Raw genomic sequence first — 19,761 nt, 5'->3', positions numbered from 1 at the left:
GGGGGGAGGGGCAAGCAGCTTTCTTTAAGGAGATCCTGAAGACTCCGTGCAGAATTAAGTTGGTGTGAAGGCGAAGCTAGAAATAACTTCATTAACATTTCAAACAAGGTAGGTGTAGGTGGTGCTGCTTGTGGTTGGAGACTTCTGGAAAGCAAATGGGGAGGGGACAGGATAAGTCATGTTCTTGTTACTTAAAATTGTGTCCCCCATAGTGCAGGACCACAATTTTATGTAAAAAAAACACATGCACACGTAAGACTAGTCACCACACGGGGGCACCTGGGTGGCTCAGCCGGTTAAATGTCCGACCTCAGCTCAGGGCATGATCTCACGGTTTGTGAGTTCGAGCCCCTCTTCAGGCTCTGTGCTGACAGCTCAGAGCCTGGAGCCTGCTTCAGATTCTGTCTCCCTCTCTCTCTGCCCTTCCCCTGCTCATGCTCTCTCTCTCTCAAAAATAAATAAAAACATTAGAAAAAAAAAAAAAAGACTAGTCACCACAGGACAAAATCTTGTAAATTCTGTAGGAACACAGCCTTACAAATACCAAGATGCCGAGGCCTTCAAGATTAGGTCGAAGTCGGGGAAGATGCCTAAAGCCCCAACAACAGACTGTTTCAGGAAGCTTTTTCTGAACATGGTGAGCTGTGACAACAAATGGGTTTAGTGGTCGAAGTAAAAGGGAAGAGAGGAAAGTTCTAGTTCATGCTATGAGAACAAAGGTTGAGAAAATCGTTTTAATGTTTGGTCCTCGATCACCTCGACATGCCTCTTCTCAAGGAGACGTGCTAACTCTGTCCCATGACAGTATGGATCGGGGGGAGGAAGAGTGGACCGGGTGACCAAGAGCCAGTGACCACACCCAGGTGTCCTTCCTTCCCTTATAAAGTGCTTGAACAGAGCTGCTGGTCCCCAGCTGGACAGGTCTCGCAGTAGCCTGGAGACTGGAGCCCCTGAGGAAGGCTGGTCCTGAAGGAGGCCCTGCCCAGCAGCGGCAGTAGGGCCAGAGCCCTTAGGCCAGAGGTCGCCCCAACAACCCCACGTTGAGGTGACCCACTGTGCAGGGTGGTTTACTACACACGCCCTACACACAAAACACGGGAGCAGCTGGGCAACCATGAAGTTCTTGTGCAGTGGAGATGGACTCAGAATCTGGAACTTTCTCTGGGGTGACAATGGCAGCCTTTTCTCCCTCCTCACTGTGCTCTGATGAGGGCCGTGGGGAGCCCAGGTGTGGAGGCATCACTGGTCCATCTCACTGCCAAGACCCTGCAAAGAAAGGTATGCTTATCGTTGACTGATACGCTTCTGGATAGATGTATAGACACCATGGGCTGCCCATAGGCAAGCCTGGGCCACTTGGGGCAGGCGAGAGCCAGGCACTCACCCTGAGAACTTTGGGCAGCCCTTCACAACTGTACATACTCAGCTTAGCCCGGTGCATGGGTTCTCAAAAAGCATGGTACCCAACCCCTCTTGCTATGTGAGGCAAGTTTAAGGAGTGTGTGGACATAGATTTTGTCATAATATTCATGGTTATAAGTAACCTGAGATGTCACTAATTAAAATGAGGCTAGATTTTACAGAGTGAGCCCGTTTGAAGAAAAGTATGAAGTGAATACTAGTACAGATGATCTAGAAATGGAGCGGAGGATGAGGGTTGTGAGCAGTGTGCCGCTGCCTGGGGTGACCACATGTCTAAGGAGTGCCACCTTTGCACCCGGGTCTCCCCCCAGATGGCCCAGCGCCCCAGGTGCTCACCACTGGCACAAAAAAGAGGCGGAGGCGGCAAGGTGCTTGGACCTTCCTGCCTGCTGGAGGTCAGGAGGCGGCCTACCTGCTCGTAATCCTCCACATACTTGTATTTCTTCTCCCGGTAGTAGTATCTTTTCTTCATGCAGTAGAGGACTATGACATCACATAGCACTGTCGCCTGAGTGCAGCACAGGGCGAGAAAGAGCGAGCCAGGATGCTTCAGCCCCTGTTATTCTATGCATGCCCCTTCCCACAAAGCCTGGAATCTTTCAAGGATAGAAAGGGCAAGGCTCCACCTCTCAGAAGGCAAGGCCCCGAGGGCCACGGTCTTGGAGAAGGGAAGGGGAGGTGGGGTTGGGGGCAAGGGCAAGAAACTTGGAGGGTCGATTCCAGAAACAAGTGTCAAGGGGAGGAACCAGGATGCCAGTGGAGGGTCTCACCTCACTGTGCTAACTACTGCTGAGGAGGGCGGGCAGCTGGGGGCGGGGGGGGGGAGGGACGGTCTAAGTCACTCACCACCCCTAAGAGCGCCAAACCCGAGCCAATGTTGATCATGGTGGGAATGATGTCAAATTTCCCAGCCTACAAATGACAGAAGAAAAGGACAAAGTTGTGAGAGAGGTGGGCAAGAGCAGGTAAGAGGTGGGGAGAGGGCCCGTGGACCCTGGCGAACCCAGAAGCCCGGGGTTCAGAACTCGGAAGCTCTGAACCAGAGCCCCAAGAGAACCCGGCAGCCAGGCTACCTTTCCGAACACTATGATGTCGAAGCGGATGCCGTAGGCCTTGATGAGCGTGCGGTGCTCGGCGCCAGTCGGGTCACTGTAGTACTTGGCAAACCTAGGGAAATGGGGACATCAGAGCAGAAATCCCGAGGCCCTCGGGAGCCGGCACTGCCTGCTGGACAGACGATACCTGAGCACCTCAGGGCCTCTCCCGGCTAATGTGGGTTGCGCAGGATGTGGGCTGGGCAGGATGTGGGCTGGGCTGTTGGCAGGAGGATGCCAGGGCCCTTGGGGCACCAGAACTACTCTATCATCACTGTCCCCCTCCTACGGTGGAGCTGGAACCTCACGCTCTGAACCTCCTCCTTGACACAGAACCACCTGCCTCTTTCAAGGAGATCCTGGTCACTGACAGCATGTGGCCGGCCAGCAGCTAGCCCCAGGACTGCCTTGTGGGTAGGGGCATGGAGCTGGCCATGAAACTCCACAAAACTCACAGAATCAGTGCTGGACATTTTTTTTTTTTAAAGAACTACTGACCCATCGATGGATAAGTGAGTAAATAAAATGTGGTATATCCACATAATGGAATATTCTTTGGCCATAAAGAGAGATAAAGTAATGATAAATGTACAATATGGATGAACCTTGGAAAAAAACATGATGCTGAGTGAAAGAAGTCAGTCACAGAAATCCATATAGTGTGTGATTCCGTTTATGCAAATCCAGAGAGAAAGGAAGCAGATGGTGGTCGACAGGCACTGAGGTAGGTGGGAAGATACAGGTGATGGCCGAAGGGGTTTCGCACTGAGGGGATGAAAATGTTCTAAAATTACACCGAGAGTCCCACAACTCTGTGAATGAACTAAAAATGATGGAGTCCCACACTTTACATGGATGAAGAGTGTTGTGTGAACTGTATCTCAATAAAGCCATTAAAAAAAAACCATACACATGGGGGAATGGTGGTAGTGGGGGGTCTGTTGAGCCATGATGCCATTTGCTGCCCGTGTTATGCATATAGGACGTTGATTCAGAGAAGCCTAAACTCTTGGCCCATGATTAGTCTGGCCCACAACCCCTATGTCATGGTCAGGCCTGGGGAATTCAGGTGGGGCCTGGTGCTAGTGGAGGTCAGGGGATGGGTGTCTTTCTGGTGACGGTTCCCATCGGCTTCTCTCTGTTCTGAGGTTCTGACCCAAGCTTGAGGTTTTTCCACAATGGTTTCTAAACTGTGTAACAGTAGAGACAGCAACACAAATCTAATTCCTTTACTAGGGAAAAAAAATCCAAATATCTGCCCTAGTATCAGTGAGTCAGGTGGTTCAAAATGATAGCTGACTGTAATTCTGGAGGTTTCTGTGATCCCGTATTGGCTTGCACACGTCACCACTAGAGGGAGACAAGTGCAACACAAAAGCACCTCAGACCTACTCAGGTGGCCCCTTGTGGGGATGCTTTTTTTGAGTGGCAAAATGCGTGAGAGATGACACAAAGGGCACACAACAATGTACGCGGCTACGGGTCTGGTTGCCTCAGGAAACGTGACCCTGGCCCCCTGGTCCTCCCATCAGATTACCAGCTGTACCGGGCTGAACACTGGTTCAGCTGAATCACCCAAGATTCGTATCCACCTGGAACATGTGAATGGGAAAAGGAAATAGGAAAATAGGGTCTTTGCAGCTGGAATTAGTTGAGATGAGGTCGGACTGGATTAGGGTGGACTTTGATTCAATATGACTGGTGACCTTGTAAGAAGAGAGGACACACGGGGATGCGCACAGAGGGAAGGCTGTGTGACAACAGCGGGAGAGGTGGGAGTGATGAGTCTATGAGCCAAGGAACACTAGGGAGCCCCCAGAACCTGGAAAAGGCAAAAAAAGGTAGCTGGCCTTGCTGACATCTTGATTTGGGGACTTTGGCCTCCACATCCATGAGAGAATAACTTCCTGTTGTTTCAAGCCACCCACCTTGTGGTAATTTGTTGTGAGAGTCCCAGGACATGAATACTTGGTACTTTCAGTAGGGAAGTACCAGCAAAGGCCTTTCCTGAGGCTTAAGCCTGTATCTCCTGCACCCTGGGCATTCCAAAGGCAGACTTGGGTCGTTGAGAAACTAATTCCTGGGTCAGGCCCCAGAGGTCTTCAGACTGGAGGATCACAAGCTCACCCACTCCTCAAAATCAGTGAGCAGGGGTCCTAGGAGGCTGGCCCAAGGGAGCTCAAGCAGCCAGCCTCGCTGGGCTACTCTGAAATTTGTATCAACATGATTTTTTTTTTTATGTTTATTTTTGAGACAGAGACAGAGTTTGAGCAGGGGAGGGGCAGAGAGAGAGGGAGACACAGAATCTGAAGCGGGCTCCAGGCTCCGAGCTGTCAGCACAGAGCGTGACGGAGGGCTTGATCTCAACAGACTGCAAAATCATGACTTGAGCTGAAGTCGGACTCTTAACCGACTGAGCCACCCAGGCGCCCCTCAACATGATTTCTGAAGTAAGAAGGGGAACAGGAGGCTCTCATGGGCCAGGATACTGTGGGCACAAGATCTACTAGGAACACTCTGGTACATACCTCTCCACCTGCCCTCAGAGGCTGCCTGAGTGCTGGTCTTTGGTGGGCACGGACGCCCCCGCTGGGGAGTGATCCAGGCACTGTCGCCCTCCACCCCCCAACACAAGAGAACCAGGCCCCAAGCTCACGCCTACCTGAAATTGTAGCCGGGGGACACATTGTGGTCCACATCCCGGGTGTCCAGGCGGCGGAAGGAGTACCTGGGCAAGCAGAGGGAGGCGGTTCTGTCCAGGTTGCAATCCCAGTTGATCTGGATACCCATGATACCTCCCTGCAGGTTGTGAGCAGAGACAGCAAGCTTTCCTCGGGGCCCATTCTAGAACAAGATGCGTTAAAGGCTGTGTCAGAAAAGCCGGGGGCCTCTGCCTACCTCAATGGCCATGTCCTGGAAGCTGTGCCCTGCATTCTCCACTATTTTGCCAAGACGGAATATGGGGCAGAAGGGATCTGTTATGGCATCATAAATGCACGATTTGAGGTAGGTAGTGGTGACGTTGGGAAGAATATTCCTCCTAAAGTCAGGAGGAAGCAGAAATGAAGTGAGGAAAACCTCAAAGAGGAGGCAGAAGTTGCTCTAAGACACTGGTGAACTCACACAGCTGGCCCACTTACTTGCTGAAATTAAATTTGGGATACCAGATGTTGTTCTTAACCAAAAGAGTGAAGTTTTCTGCAGCCTTTAAAAAAGCAGGTCTGAAAAAGATAACGTAACATATTGTTAATAAAAGTACAAGTAGATGTATGCTCTCCTCCTTATGTAATATTTTTAAAAAGCACATGTCCTACAATGTCATTTTGTCAAGAAAAAACATGATAACCTCTCGAGCATTTTCTACCGTCCTCTGCATAAACACTAGGTTAACAGAGGAGGGTAAACTAAACCTTTCCTTTTCTTCCTGTCATGCCTCTTGCCGAAGGCAGTGGGCATTTAAGAGTTTGAGGAATAGCTAAGGAGAAAGGATGCCTGGTAGCTTCCCTTGAAATTATTCAGCCTGCAGCCGGTTTCGGGGTTTCAGGGTTTCAGAGTGAGCGCATCTCACTCAGGGGCCCTCAGGGGAATGCTCAACAGATCTGTTTTTACAAGTCCAAGCAAAGGTGAATTCACCAACAGGGTGGATCCTGATCTCATTGCAAAAGTACACAAAAATCACGTGTCTGCTGGCACTCTCTTCTTGGAAGTGCCACATCAGCTCCTGGCTGACCAGTACACAGTAAATCTGTCTCCAAGGGGACCCCGCTTCTTTGGTGCGTCTCTACAGGAGAATCTAGTGCTGGGGGCAGACCCCTCTGTGGGGAAGGGCGGGGGGGAGGGGGCAGGGGAGGCTTCCCTGATCCAGGTGGAATATTTGAGTTTATAAACAGTATCCATAGTCTTCTTAACCCTGAGACAGAAGCAAGTCCACACAGCAAAGACAGCTGAACCTGTCACCACTGATGCCAAGAAAGGCCTTGACCAAGGTACTTTTCTCAGGGCTTCAAGTTCCCACATCCCTGTATCAAGAGGGATGGATTATATTAGGGTTTTTCAAACTATTGCCATTCTCTATACCATAGCTTTCCCCCACATCTGTCTAACTCATATGTAAAACTTTTAAGATTAACTGTTTTATTATTTTTTTAATGTTTTAAAAAATTTAATGAATTAATTTTATTTTAGAGAGAGAGAGCACACAAGTGGGGGAGAGGAGCAGAGGGAAGGGAGAGAGAGAGAGAGAGAGAGAGAGAGAGAGAGAGAGAGAGAGAGAGAGAAAGAGAAAGAGAATGAATGAGAATCCCACGCAAGATCCATGCCTAGTGCAGAGCCTGATGTAGGGCACGATCCCAGGATTCTGGGGTCATGACCCAAGCTGAAATCAAGAATCAGTTGCCCAACTGACTGAGCCATCCAAGTGCCCCTAACTCACAGTTTAAAAAAAAAAAAAAATGCAGGTGTAATCCACACAATATAAAATTAACCATTTTAAAGTGTTAATTCAGTGGCATTAAATACATTCACGATGTTGTGCAACTATCACACATCTAGTTCTAGAACATTTTCATCACCCCAAAGAGAAACTTTGTACTCATTAAGCACTAATATCTATTCCCCCCACCCCCACGCCCTACCCTACCCCCTGCCTTTGGGAACCACTAATCTACTTTTTGTCTCTCCAAATTTGTCTACTCTGGACATTTTATATAAACAGGTTCATACAATATGTGGCCTTTTGTGTCTGGCTTTTTTTTTTTTAAATTTTTTTTTCAACGTTTTTTATTTATTTTTGGGACAGAGAGAGAGACAGAGCATGAACGGGGGAGGGGCAGAGAGGGAGACACAGAATCGGAAACAGGCTCCAGGCTCCGAGCCGTCAGCCCAGAGCCTGACGCGGGGCTCGAACTCACGGACCGCGAGATCGTGACCTGGCTGAAGTCGGACGCTCAACCGACTGCGCCACCCAGGCGCCCCGAATGTCTGGCTTCTTTTACTTAGCACCATGTTTTCTAGGTTCATCCACATTGTAGCATCTAATGTTTCATTCTCTTTTTATGGCTGTGTCCTATTCCTTTGCATGGATGGACTGTGATCTGTTTATCTCTTTCTCTCATGGACATTTGTGTTGTTCCTGCCTTTAGGATCAACTGACCGGTTTTCACTGACATTCATTTTGAAATGAAACTTTCCATCATGACCATAAGAAATATCATTTGCCCCAAGTCAGAGGTCATTGTTCAAATAAATATAATCATATCAAAACAGTATTACTAAAAGTTGTAGTTAAGGGGCACCTGGGGGGTCTCAGTCGGTTAAGCGTCCAACTCTTGATTTCGGCTCAGGTCATGAGATGGAGCCCTATGTCAGGCTCCGTGCCTAGAGTGAAGCCTGCTTGGAGTTCGTTCGTTCATTCTCATTCTCTCTCTCTCTCTCTCCAACCCCCCCCCCCTACCGCCCCTCTCCCCTGCTTACACTATCTCTCTCTCTCAAAAAAAAAAAAAAAAAAAAAAAAAAAAGTTCTACTTAATATTACTGTTTGCTCAAGGTGCTGAATCTGGGGATTGTAATTTATGAGAAATGGAAATCAGCAAGTTCTAAAAGACACCCCAAACCAGGATTTCCTCCTTGATATAAGCTTAGAAGCTGAATAAGAATGGGAATGTCCTTCTCTTCATGTGACTCATGTTATTTCATGTTATCAGTGTATACTTAAAAATCATCCTCCACTCGATTAGATACATAACAGTGCTGTCCAATGAAAATATACTGAGACACAAATACAAGCCACCTTGCAATTTGAAGTGTCTAGTAGTCACATTAAAAAGTAAAAATAACAAATGCAACTAACTTTTCTATAATAACCCAATATATCTGAAGTATTATTTCACCAGGTAAACACAAAGTATCATATATATATGTATATAGTATCATATATATAATATATATACATGTAATTTGTTTCCCATAACGTCTTCAGGCTCTGGAGTACATTTTACACTGAGCATTTTGTTTGGTTCCAGACACCTTTTGAGTGCTCGACAGCCACCCATGGCCAGTAGCACGATGTTAGGGAGCACAGCTCCATAAGACCCTTTGCAGCTCAAAAATGCTAGGATTCATTTTCTTTTAGTATTTCCTTCCCTAGCCTGAGCTGCTGCCCTTGGCAATCTTGCAATCGGCACCTCTCAGCCGTTTCTTCCGTTGCAGTGTACCCCAGATGAGGTTAACGTGGCTGGCTCCCTGCCAGGCTTATCCAGGCCTCTGTCTGAACTCTGGGTCAGGAAGGCTGGAGTTGCAAGCAATTCTGAGAGCGTTACCTCTGACCCACCCAATCAAAGTAAGCAAATTACTATTGGGAAGAATGTTATTTTAGGGCAGCCCTGAGCCTGCTCTCCTTTATAAAACACACTAGAGTGGACACTAATTATTTTCCTGCCCAGCATCCATTCCCTTCTTTTCTGGTAATGATCCCCCAATTTCCTTTGGAAGCCACACCTCTCTACTCTCAGGCTATGTGATTTGGGTGGGAATGACTGCGCCCTAGCTCCAGAGGTGGGCAGGTAACCCAGGCCTGAGCTGATAAGCAAAATCCATGCCTCAGGTACAGTGATGGGTGGAGGGATGTGGCTGAAGATGTGATGATGGACAGGTCTAGAATCTTTATGGACAACCGGGCTGGGAGACTTGGGAGAATATAAGCCCAGAGATGCCTCCTAGGACTACACCACAGTCCTGCAAATGAGGCCAATATGGGGGAAGCAGAGTCAAAAGGTGGAAACTCTGAAGCTGTCCTTTGAGTCCCAGGTCTAGTCGTGCTGGGCTCTTCATAGTTAGTTGGACAGTAAACTGCCCCTGCCATGTGTGTGTCCTGCTTGAGGCACCGAGAACTGTTTCCTGTTAGTTACTTGCAACTGACAAAGTCCAAACATAGAAATAAATCATCTGCACTCTTCTCGCAAGTGACAAATGCTGTGGCCCACCTTGCCGTTGGTCCCGGCCCTGGGGAAGCCTGATTCCACAAAGACACCAAGAGCACAACACACAGGCTTAACTCCCCTGCCGCCTTCCCTTGGGCAGGACTCACTCAGGCACATGTGTGTCATCTTCTACTGGACACCAGGCTGCCACCTCGCACGTCTTCACGGTCTCATTGAATAGCACGCATCTTCCTGTTGCAATTCCTGCAGGGGCAAGGGGCACCTATTTTCTACTTTTGCAAGGGAGAGAAGGGGAAGCACCGCCATAACATCCTGTGCAATTGATCTTAAGCTGTTCCAGTTACAGGCTCTATACAGTTTCCACAAATTAGAGGAAAACAGTTGCCTGAGTCCAGCAGCAAGGCTAGGGTGACGGCACAGGACAAGATCTGGGGTGGCCTTTGGAGTATGGGTAACAGGTGAATGTCGAGAAGATCCTAAGAGACTAATCGGTACACCAGGCTCACCCAAGGTCATATGAAGGACTGGGGAATGTAGAGGATTTCTTCATCCCGAACATCTCTCTGGGAGAGAAGCCCCACAGGGGAGGCAGTCTGGTCTGGGGCTGCCTTCCCCACGCTAAATGTCTACTGTGGGGTCACAGCCACGTGCTCATACCGTTGCTGTGGGTGCCTGAAGAGCCAGCAGCACAGTTGGCATCAGATTTACACACAGTGGTCTTATCTGGAAGCTGGAAAAAGAAGAAAGAGTGAAAACAAATTCCATGTAGTCAGTCAGGTGGGGGAGAGGGGCCTGAGGCTCCTTCCTGAGAAGCTGCCTACCTCAGGACAGAGGCCCTGGGTCTGGTTGACGGTGGTGATCATGTTGGTCATGATGAAGAGGGAGTTCTCCTCCTGCAGAGGGGGAAAGGGGGGAGAGAGCACCACTGTGTTACCTTCAGAGGAGTCAGGCCAAGCCATAAAGAAAGCCAGGTGTCGGGGCGCCTGGGTGGCGCAGTCGGTTAAGCGTCCGACTTCAGCCAGGTCACGATCTCGCGGTCCGTGAGTTCGAGCCCCGCGTCGGGCTCTGGGCTGATGGCTCGGAGCCTGGAGCCTGTTTCCGATTCTGTGTCTCCCTCTCTCTCTGCCCCTCCCCCGTTCATGCTCTGTCTCTCTGTCCCAAAAATAATAAATAAAAAATGTTGAAAAAAAAAAATTAAAAAAAAAAAAAAAAAAAAAAGAAAGCCAGGTGTTCATTTAATAGGACAGTACCTTTCACTTCTCCCATATGTCATGCAGAAAACATTTTAAAAACTGATCTTTTGGGGCACCTGGGTGGCTCCATCGATTAAGCCACCACTTCAGCTCAGGTCATGATTTCATGGCTCGTGAGTTCAAGCCCTGCATCAGGCTCTCTGCTGTCAGCATAGAGACTGCTTCAGATCCTCTGTCCCCCGCCCTCCCAACTCTCTGCCCCTCCCCCCTGGGTGCACTCTCCTTCTTTCTCCCTCTCTCTCAAAAATAAACACTAAAGGGGCGCCTGGGTGGCGCAGTCGGTTAAGCGTCCGACTTCAGCCAGGTCACGATCTCGCGGTCCGTGAGTTCGAGCCCCGCGTCAGGCTCTGGGCTGACGGCTCGGAGCCTGGAGCCTGTTTCCGAGTCTGTGTCTCCCTCTCTCTCTGCCCCTCCCCTGTTCATGCTCTGTCTCTCTCTGTCCCAAAAATAAATAAATTAATTAAAAAAAAAAAAATAAATAAATAAACACTAAAAATTAAACAAAAACAAAAAACAACCCTGATCTTTTTTTTTTTTATATCTTGTTCTCTGAGAGTTTATAAGCTAACTGAAGACAGGATTCAAGTAAATACTTGTACCACAGTCCCCCCTTATCTGCAAGGGGATAATGTTCCAAGACCCCTGGGGGATGCCTGAAAATGCAGATAGTACCCAACCCTCCATATACTGTGTTTTTTTCCAATGCAGACATACCTATGATAAAGTTAAATTTTAAATTAGACATAGTAAGGGGCACCTGGGTGGTTCAGTCAGTTAGGTGTCCAGCTTCGGCTTGGGTCATGATCTCATGGCTCGTGAGTTTGAGCCCCACGTCGGGCTCTGTGCTGACAGCTCAGAGCCTGGACTCTGCTTCGGATTCTGTGTCTCCCTCTCTCTCTGCCCCACACCTGCTTGCATTCTGTGTGTGTGTGTCTCTCTCTCTCTCAAAAATAAACATTTAAAAAATAAATAAATAAATTAGACACAGTAAGAGATTAACAACAATAACTAATACTAAATAGGACAATTATAATAGTATACTATAATAAAAGGTATGTGAATTTAGTCTCTCTCTCTCTCTCTCTCAAAATACCTTACTGTACTGTACTCACCCTTCTTTGGGTGATGATAAATTGCCTATGTGAAGACGTGAAGTGAGGTGAATGTTTGAAGCATTGCGCTGCTACTGACTTGAGGTTATGTCAGGAGCATCATCTGCTTCCAGACTACGGCTGACCATGGGTAACTGAAACTGTGGACGGGCGGGGTGGCTACTGTTTATATGTGTTCATGGCAGAATTGTTCATAGTGACCCAGAGGTGGAAACACCCCAAGTATCTATTGACAGATGAATGGATAAACAGATTGTGGTTATCTATACCTACGTGTGTACCTACAATGGAATATGACTCGGCCATAAAGAGGAATGAAGCACTGAAACAGGATACAACTGGGTGAACCTCAAAAACATGATGCTAAGTCAAAGAAGCCAGACACAAAAGGCCACATATTTTATGATTCTATGAAATTTCCATAGAGCCAGAAGGCAGGTGAGTGGGTGTCTCAGAGGCAGGGGTAAAGTGGAGGGTAGGATGAGCAGTGACTGCTTAATGGGTATGGGGTCTCCTCTTGGGGTGATGAAAGTGTTCTGGAACTAGAAGGAAGTTATAGTTACATAATATCATGAAAGTACTAAATGCCATTAAATTTTTCAATCTGAAATAGCTAATATTATGACATGTGAATTTCACCTCAATGGAAAAAAATGTCTATAATCTGAAGTGGTTCCTTAATAAAGCTTGGCTTGTTAAGGGAAAAGAGCCAAAAAGTGCTCAAGACATCCTCTGCCAAACAGATTACCTCAGAGGTACAAAAACGCAAGGCCACCAAAGTCCCCAAATTTGGCTGGTTTTCTTTCCTAGCTGAAATTAAAATAAATAAATAAAACATTCTAGAGAAGATCAAATCAGGGTCAGCAATTGATACTTCTCCATTTGAGAAGGTTGTTTTTTCCTCCCAGGAATGTGCCAAAAGGTTGATTTACAGTTTCTGGAGAGGGAGCACCTGGGTGGCTCAGTCGGTTGAGCATCCAACTCTTTTTTTTTTTCCAATGTTTATTTCTGAGAGAGAGACAGAGCACAAGTTGGGGAGAGGCAGAGAGAGAAGGAGACACAGAATCCAAAGCAGGCTCCAGGTTCTGAGCTGTCAGCACAGAGTCTGACACGGGGCTCGAACTCACAAACTGTGAGACCATGACCTGAGCCACAGTCAGACGCTTAACTGACTGACCCACCCAGGTGCCCCAAGCATCCAACTCTTTTTTTTTTTTTAATTTTTTAAAAATGTTTTTATTAATTTTTGAGACAGAGAGAGACAGAACATGAGCAGGGGAGGGGCAGAGAGAGAAGGAGACACAGAATCTGAAGCAGGCTCCAGGCTCTGAGCTGTCAGCACAGAGCCTGATGCGGGGCTCGAACTCACAGACTGCGAGATCATGACCTGAGCTGAAGCTGGACGCTTAACCGACTGAGCCACCCAGGCACCCCCCACCAAGCATCCAACTCTTGATTTTGGCTCAGGTCATGATCTTGCAGTTTGTGAGTTCAAGCTCCACGCTGATAGTGCAGAGCCTGTTTGGGATTCTTTCTCTTTCTGCCCCTTCCCCCGCCAAAATAAATAAATAAAACATAAAAAAAAAAAAAGATCAATATTTAGAAAACAAAAGTTTCTAGAGAACAATTCACTGGGGATGAGACTGAAGAATTGCTAAGGACCTTCCAACATAAGGAATAAAAGATGTCCAAAAATCCTAGTTGGACCTCCCCCTCACTGAACACTGGCATTCTAAAATGAAATACCAGAAGCTTTCTGTTAGTGTTTCGTACTCTGTGGAAGAGTGGAGTCAGTACCGGGAGCCATCTGGAGGATCAGGGTAACTCAGGGATCAAAATGTCTGTAGACCTCTCCACCCCCAGGTCTGACAAGGTGTTGGAAGCTCTGGGAATAGCTAGCATCTTCCAAAGAAAGATCTAGAACAAGCCAAGTTGGGAGACAAGGAAATGTCTTGAGGAAGCATGAGGATGTGGCATGATGCCCAAGGCTCTCCTGGCTTTTTTTTGTTTGATTTTTTGAGAGAGAGAGATGGAACATGAGGGAGCTCAGGCAGGGGAGGGGCAGAGAGAAAGAGGGAGACACACAATCCGAAGCAGGCTGACAGCTCAGAGCCCGATGTGGTGCTCGAACTCAATAACCATGAGATCATAACCTGAGCGTAAGTCGGAAACTTAACTGACTGAGCCATCCAGGCACCCCTATTTCTTATCTACTTTAAGCTCAGGGAAACTTCAGTCTGGAGATGAGCACTGCAAACAAATGTTTGTGGTCCATCCACAAAGAAGCAGAGGGCATTGTGCAAGCTCAGGAAGAGAGAGCACTGTGGGGCTCACGCAGCCCCCAGCCCAGAGTTGAGCTGGAAGGCAGAGCAGCTGCCTATTCCTTTCCACTGAGGGGCAGAAGCAGTGGGTCCATGGTCTTCCTTGGCCCCAGTAAACAGACTGGGTATGATGGTCCCCACGGCTTCACAGGAAGCAGAGGTCTCTCTGTTGACACAGGTGCATGCCAACAGGACCACCTGCCTCCAGCAAACTATGAATCCGCTGTTCCATTTGACCTTCATTGCTCATTAGCTTTGGTATTCTCTCTGGGCACCCCACAAAACCCTTCTCTTGAGAAGTTGGGGGTTGGGGGAGGGAAATGAAGAAAGAGAGTTTCTCAACTCCTTGCTTAGCTCTGAGCCAGGAGCTGACAGCTTATTTGCATTTAGCCACCCCAGGACCCTAGCATATAAGGCATCTGGAGGGATATGTCAGGGTCTGGCCATGGACCACAGCCATTATCATGGCTAAAGACAGTTAATACTTAACTTGGAGCTGTGTCAATCAACAGACTGGATACTAGGGTGCTGTATCACTTTCTTCCCTTACCTTTATTACTGACAAAATCCTATACGGGCATGTCTGTTTCCTTCTGGTTTGGCTTTGGTCTCGAACTGCTGATAAACTTTTTACACTGTCTGCAAAGGTTTACCTTGTGGATTTACAACAATAAAGCAAATACAAAGTGTGGAATGGTGGTATTTCCACCTGAATTTTTCCCAGGATTTAAAACATTTGCTTCTCCACCTTTCAGGGCCTGAGACAGGCCGAGTTGTCTGTGTTTAAGCCAACCATGATTTAGAGCTGAAGCAACCTAGCTGGTTGAATATTATTTATTTGACCCCAAGCCAGAAAGGGATCTGCCTGTGTTGCTTTCTTGGACTAAGACAATCAGTCTGGGCATCAGTGATGTTAGAACTCGGCGAATCATTAATCAAGAGTGCAAAGTCAGTAAAGGGAAAGGAGCTAATGAGAAGCTTTAGCGTTAGAAGCCATGTTGGGAGGCATACCTGAGCTGGAATCACATAGTCCGCCACATCCCAGACCCGGAATCCAAGTGTAGAAGTGTTGGTTACAGTCACGCCTTTGGCTTTGGTAGTAACGGAGCTGACCACAGAGTCCATTTCCTGGTAGCCTTTTTCCCACACAAACACCCACCTACAAAATAAAACACTCCTCTTAAATTGCCATTAGGATTCAGTGACTTTGAATTGATACTAGGGAGTCTCTGATAGCCAGAGGCTGACAGTACAACATTAACTAATTATGCAAATTTTCAAAACTGTTTAACTTGGGGGGCTCTGCAAAATGGGCACATAGAACATAAATCACAGGGTGGTTTGTGGAAGATAAATGAGATGATGTAGGTAAAGCCCTTAGCACAGTGATCAGCACAAAGAAAGTACTCAATGAATGTCTTTATTTGACATTCAAATATCTATAGTTGAGCACTTTCAATGCACTATGACCTGCAGAATCTCCAAAGCAATTATAAAAATTATGATAATAGTTACCATCTGGGTGTTTTCTAATCCAAGGTGCTAATCTAAGCTCTATATATTTATTAACTAATTTAATCCTAACCACTTTATAACGATATTATTCTCTATTTTAAAATTTATTCTCTATTTATCTTAAAGTTTATTTATTTATTTTGAGAGAGCGAGAGTGTGTGCATGCATGAGCAGAGAGAGAGGGAGAGAGAGAATCCCAACCAGGCTCCGCACGTGGGGCTCTATCCCACGAACTGGGAGATTGTGACCCGAGCCAAAATCAAAAGTCAGACACTTAACCGACTGAGCCACCCAGGCACCCCTATTATTCTCTATTTTTACAGAGGAGGAAACTAAGACAGAGAGAGGTTAAGTCATTTGCCCAAGGTCACACAGTTAGTGAATGACAAAGTGAGGATCTGAACTCAAGTCTTTTGCCTCTGAAGCCTCTTTTCTTGTCCTGTATGCTATACTCCCTCCAGAAAAGAGAATCTCACTGTTAAAGTAACTTTTTATATTAGTTTCATACTTTTTCTCCAAGAATTCAGGTCCCATGTATGCGTCTCTTCTCTGGGGAGAATTGAGGGTGTTGCAACCAGCTTGAATAATTAAAGGGGGGCCAGGGTGGCTCAGCCATTTAAGCGTTGACTTTGGTCAGGTCATGATCTCATGGTTCATGAGGTCAAGCCCCGCATCGGGCTCTGCACGGACAGTTCGAAGCCTGCTTGGGATTCTCTCTCTCTCCCTCTCTCTGCCTCTTCCCCATCTGTATTCTCATTCTCTCTCTCTCTCTCTCTCTCTCTCCCTCTCAAATAAATAAACTTAAAAAAAATCTAAAGGCATTAGCACATAGTGGTTAGGACACTGGAACCTAGACTGAAGTCAGTGATCATGGTTCATTTCTAAGCTCTACCTTCACTAGGCATAACTTTGGCCTTTCTCTGTGCCTCAGTTTTTCCTATCAATAACATGGGAATGATAATAGGACTTCATAGGATAGTTGTGAGGTTAAATAAATTAATGCATGTCAAATGTATAGAACAATGTTTGTGTTGCCATCAAAAGGCTAAAATTGGCCATGATGGGAGGACTTACACCATGGAAGTTGGCTAATGCTACAAATGAGAACTCCTTTCCACCAGAGCTGTTATTAAACACCTACAAGTGACCATTATTGTTATTTTTTCTAGAATCAAGAAATGCTAGCATCCCTCTCCTCTCCTTATAAGCTCTAGCTGCTAAGACTCCAAAAAATCACTGGCTTTGGTTATTTATGGGTTTGTCTGGTCTGAGCAGTCTCCAAATTCATTGTCCAACCTAGAGGTAGGCTTTTCCCCAAACAAGTCCTTTTCTTCAAGTGTTCTAGGAATTTAGCTGCAATATAAGCTTTCATTTAATTCTACTGAGACACACAGAAGCTTATTTTACCACAGAGTACAGTGAGTTGCTAAATCAGAGACACATGGTTTCACACGAATCACTATGTGATTAACTACTACCTCATCATGTGATAGATGACAGAATCAGATAACTGAGAAATCCATGTCCAGTCTAAGATGAATTGGATTAGGAAGCCAAGAGATGAGTTAAAAAAAAAAAAAAAGGAAAAAGAAAAGAAAAAAAAAGAAAAATGCCTTTAATTTCCTGAGTCAGTTTTGATCATAGAAGATGGAAAAGCAAAGCATTTACTGCTTTATAAATCCTCATGATCAAGGTAGCACACACTCTATGGGAACCTTGGAAAGCTGTGCTACCCAACAGAAATAGAACACAAGCTACATATGTAATGTAATTTCTAACAGCCATGTTAAAAAGTAAAAAGTGTGGGACCCAAGGAATTTTACAAAAATCCCCTACCCCTGGACAAGCAGAGCAAGACTAACTCCATTTTGTGCTACACCCACCATCTCATGTATAACCCCCACATGACCTACTTATTGCTTAAGACATTCCCCCACCCTAGTCAAGCCGCTGAGCACACCCTTACTGGAAACCGGCTCATTTAGGAATGCGGACCCCCTAACCGCCAAATAATGTAAACCCCGCCTTTTGCTCGCCAAACTTGCGCGCCAATTCTGACCAGAGTGATAGGCTAGTTCAAACAGTTACTATAGGGTAAATTGTGATTCAATTGGCCACCTGCGTGTGGACTGACATGAATATGCAACTTTCTGTGTGTGTTACAATTTCATTGGCCACTGGCCCCTATAAAACTGCTACCCCTCCTAACCTAGGGGTCCAAGTCCCTGCTCCCCTGTGTCGGGTATACTTGGGCCCAAGCTCGAGCTTGCAAATAAACCCTCGTGCGTTTGCATCGGTATCGGCTCCTTGGTGGTCTCTCGGATTCGAAATCGGGGGGTTTACAAAAGAAAAACAGGTAAAATTAATTATAATGATATATTTTATGTTACCCAATATATCCAAAATATTTTATCATGTTATCAATGTAAGATGTATTAATGTGATAGTTCACATCTTTATGGGCAGCTATAGACACTTTTCTGTAGTCTAGAACTTTACAGATACCCTAAGGTAGATTTAAACTAATCCTCCCTTGAGGATGGAAAGCCAAGAGGAAAAAGCTGAGAGCTTTTGATTCTAAGTGCTTCCCGTCCAATCCAGCAATGTGAGTTTACTTAACCAGTTAGAAGCAGCTCTCAAAATTTAAGGTGCATCAACAATCACTGGGGGGCAAGGAGTTACTGGTGGTGGTATGTAATAAGACTTAATAAATCCAAACCTGGGAGTGGGCCAGGTGGTTCTGATGTAGAGCCCATATCTGGGAAACCATTTTATTGAATCCCGTCAGTGCTTACTGCTGCTCAGCTGACAGCTGTTAGAAGCCATACCTAACAGCCAGATCATGTGAATTCCCAACAGCGGTGTTAACAGATTCCAAGCCCCACTCCAGGGTGGGGGATCTGTTACTTTTATACAGTTCCTCAGGTGAATCTTTCACAATCAGGTAGGTTTAGAAAACACAAGGACATTGGTTCCCAAACTTTGCTGCACATCAGAATCACGTTGGGAGTCAGTCATACTCCGTAGCAATGAAATCAGGTCTGGGGATGGGAGTCAGCAATCTGTATTTTTAAAAGGTTCCCAAAAGGTTCTAATGTGCAGCTGGGAACCACTGCATTAAGCCTTTCAAGAAAAGGAATGCCAGAGCAGATAACATATCAGCTCAGCAGCTGTAGACGCTGTAACGCCCAGATGGACCTTGTAAGTGGGCCCAATTGGTAAGTTAATTTCTACCTCCTCTTTGAGTTTCATTAAATTGTAATGGATGCATTCAATTAAAATTAAGCACTTGGTGAGACTAGAAGGTGGCAGAGCATATGGAAGCATAAAAAGGGAGCACAGAGAATGATGAGGCTAAGTAAAGTACTTATACCAAAAACCCAACTACTTCACAAAACAAAGGAACTGAAATGCTAAAATGCTTTTTAGAAGTGTGACCTCTTCCCTCTCTTGGGTTACCACACGGTACTTAAAGTAAAGGACCGGAAGCCACAGACCCAAAAGGAACGAAATGGAAATCCCAAGTCTTGTTTTCTGTCAGCTGATCATTAGAATGGGAAGTGAAGTGCAAAGACTGAGCCATTTAGGACAAAGCACCCCCGCCGCCAAAGGACAACACGGAGGAAGAGAAGAAGAAGCAGGAAGGATGAAGGTCTAGCCAGGCTTTGCCCTGAAAACACGACATCAAAGCAGTCTCCTGACTCAGAGCCCGGTCGCCAGGGTCCGGGGAGGGGTGTGTCACCCGTCTCGGGTCGCGCCCCCCCACCCTCCCCTCGCGGACAGCACCTGGAGGCCGCTCGAGGGGCTCACCGGGTGACCTAGGCCAGGAGGAGCAGGTGCACGGGCGGGACGCAGAAGGGGAGTTCCCGGCCGTCACGACACTCTTGACCCCGGGACCCCTCGGGGACAGCGCCTGCGGTCGCGCTCACCCGATGACGTAGGCCAGGATGAGCACCTGCACGGCCCGGTTCATGAGGCCCACTTTACGGCTGCGGATGAGCACGATGCGCGGCGTGTCGTACTCGAACAGGAAGGCGGCCAGCGCCGCGCAGCAGCCCGCCATGGCCCGCGCTGGCTGCCGTCCCGCCGCCCCAGCTCGGCGCTCT

At 47.0% G+C, this 19,761-nt stretch overlaps 1 protein-coding gene and 1 long non-coding RNA gene across 3 annotated transcripts in view; both read right to left on the bottom strand.

Annotated features, from left to right (window-relative positions):
• Positions 1 to 19,761, bottom strand: part of LOC131489377 (uncharacterized) — a 199,831-nt gene that overhangs the window by 67,104 nt on the left and 112,966 nt on the right. The window lies entirely within an intron of this gene.
• P2RX4 (purinergic receptor P2X 4) lies at positions 721 to 19,718 on the bottom strand. Of its 2 annotated transcripts, none has more exons than XM_058691300.1 (12): positions 19,585 to 19,718; positions 15,152 to 15,299; positions 10,276 to 10,347; positions 10,112 to 10,184; positions 9,601 to 9,697; positions 5,657 to 5,737; positions 5,415 to 5,556; positions 5,179 to 5,315; positions 2,496 to 2,589; positions 2,269 to 2,334; positions 1,835 to 1,930; positions 721 to 1,266 (listed from the first exon to the last, which is right to left on the bottom strand). In XM_058691300.1, the coding sequence occupies exons 1-12, from the start codon at positions 19,716 to 19,718 to the stop codon at positions 1,240 to 1,242; spliced, it is 1,167 nt and encodes a 388-aa protein (XP_058547283.1). In that variant the 3' UTR covers positions 721 to 1,239. The 2 variants fall into 2 exon arrangements, with proteins under 2 accessions (XP_058547283.1, XP_058547284.1); XM_058691301.1 differs by lacking the exon at positions 19,585 to 19,718 and adding an exon at positions 19,466 to 19,549.

This window comes from Neofelis nebulosa, chromosome 11 (genome assembly GCF_028018385.1).
Source record: "Neofelis nebulosa isolate mNeoNeb1 chromosome 11, mNeoNeb1.pri, whole genome shotgun sequence".
NCBI classification, from domain to species: Eukaryota; Metazoa; Chordata; class Mammalia; order Carnivora; family Felidae; genus Neofelis; species Neofelis nebulosa.
This window is presented reverse-complemented; position numbering and strand designations above follow the sequence as displayed.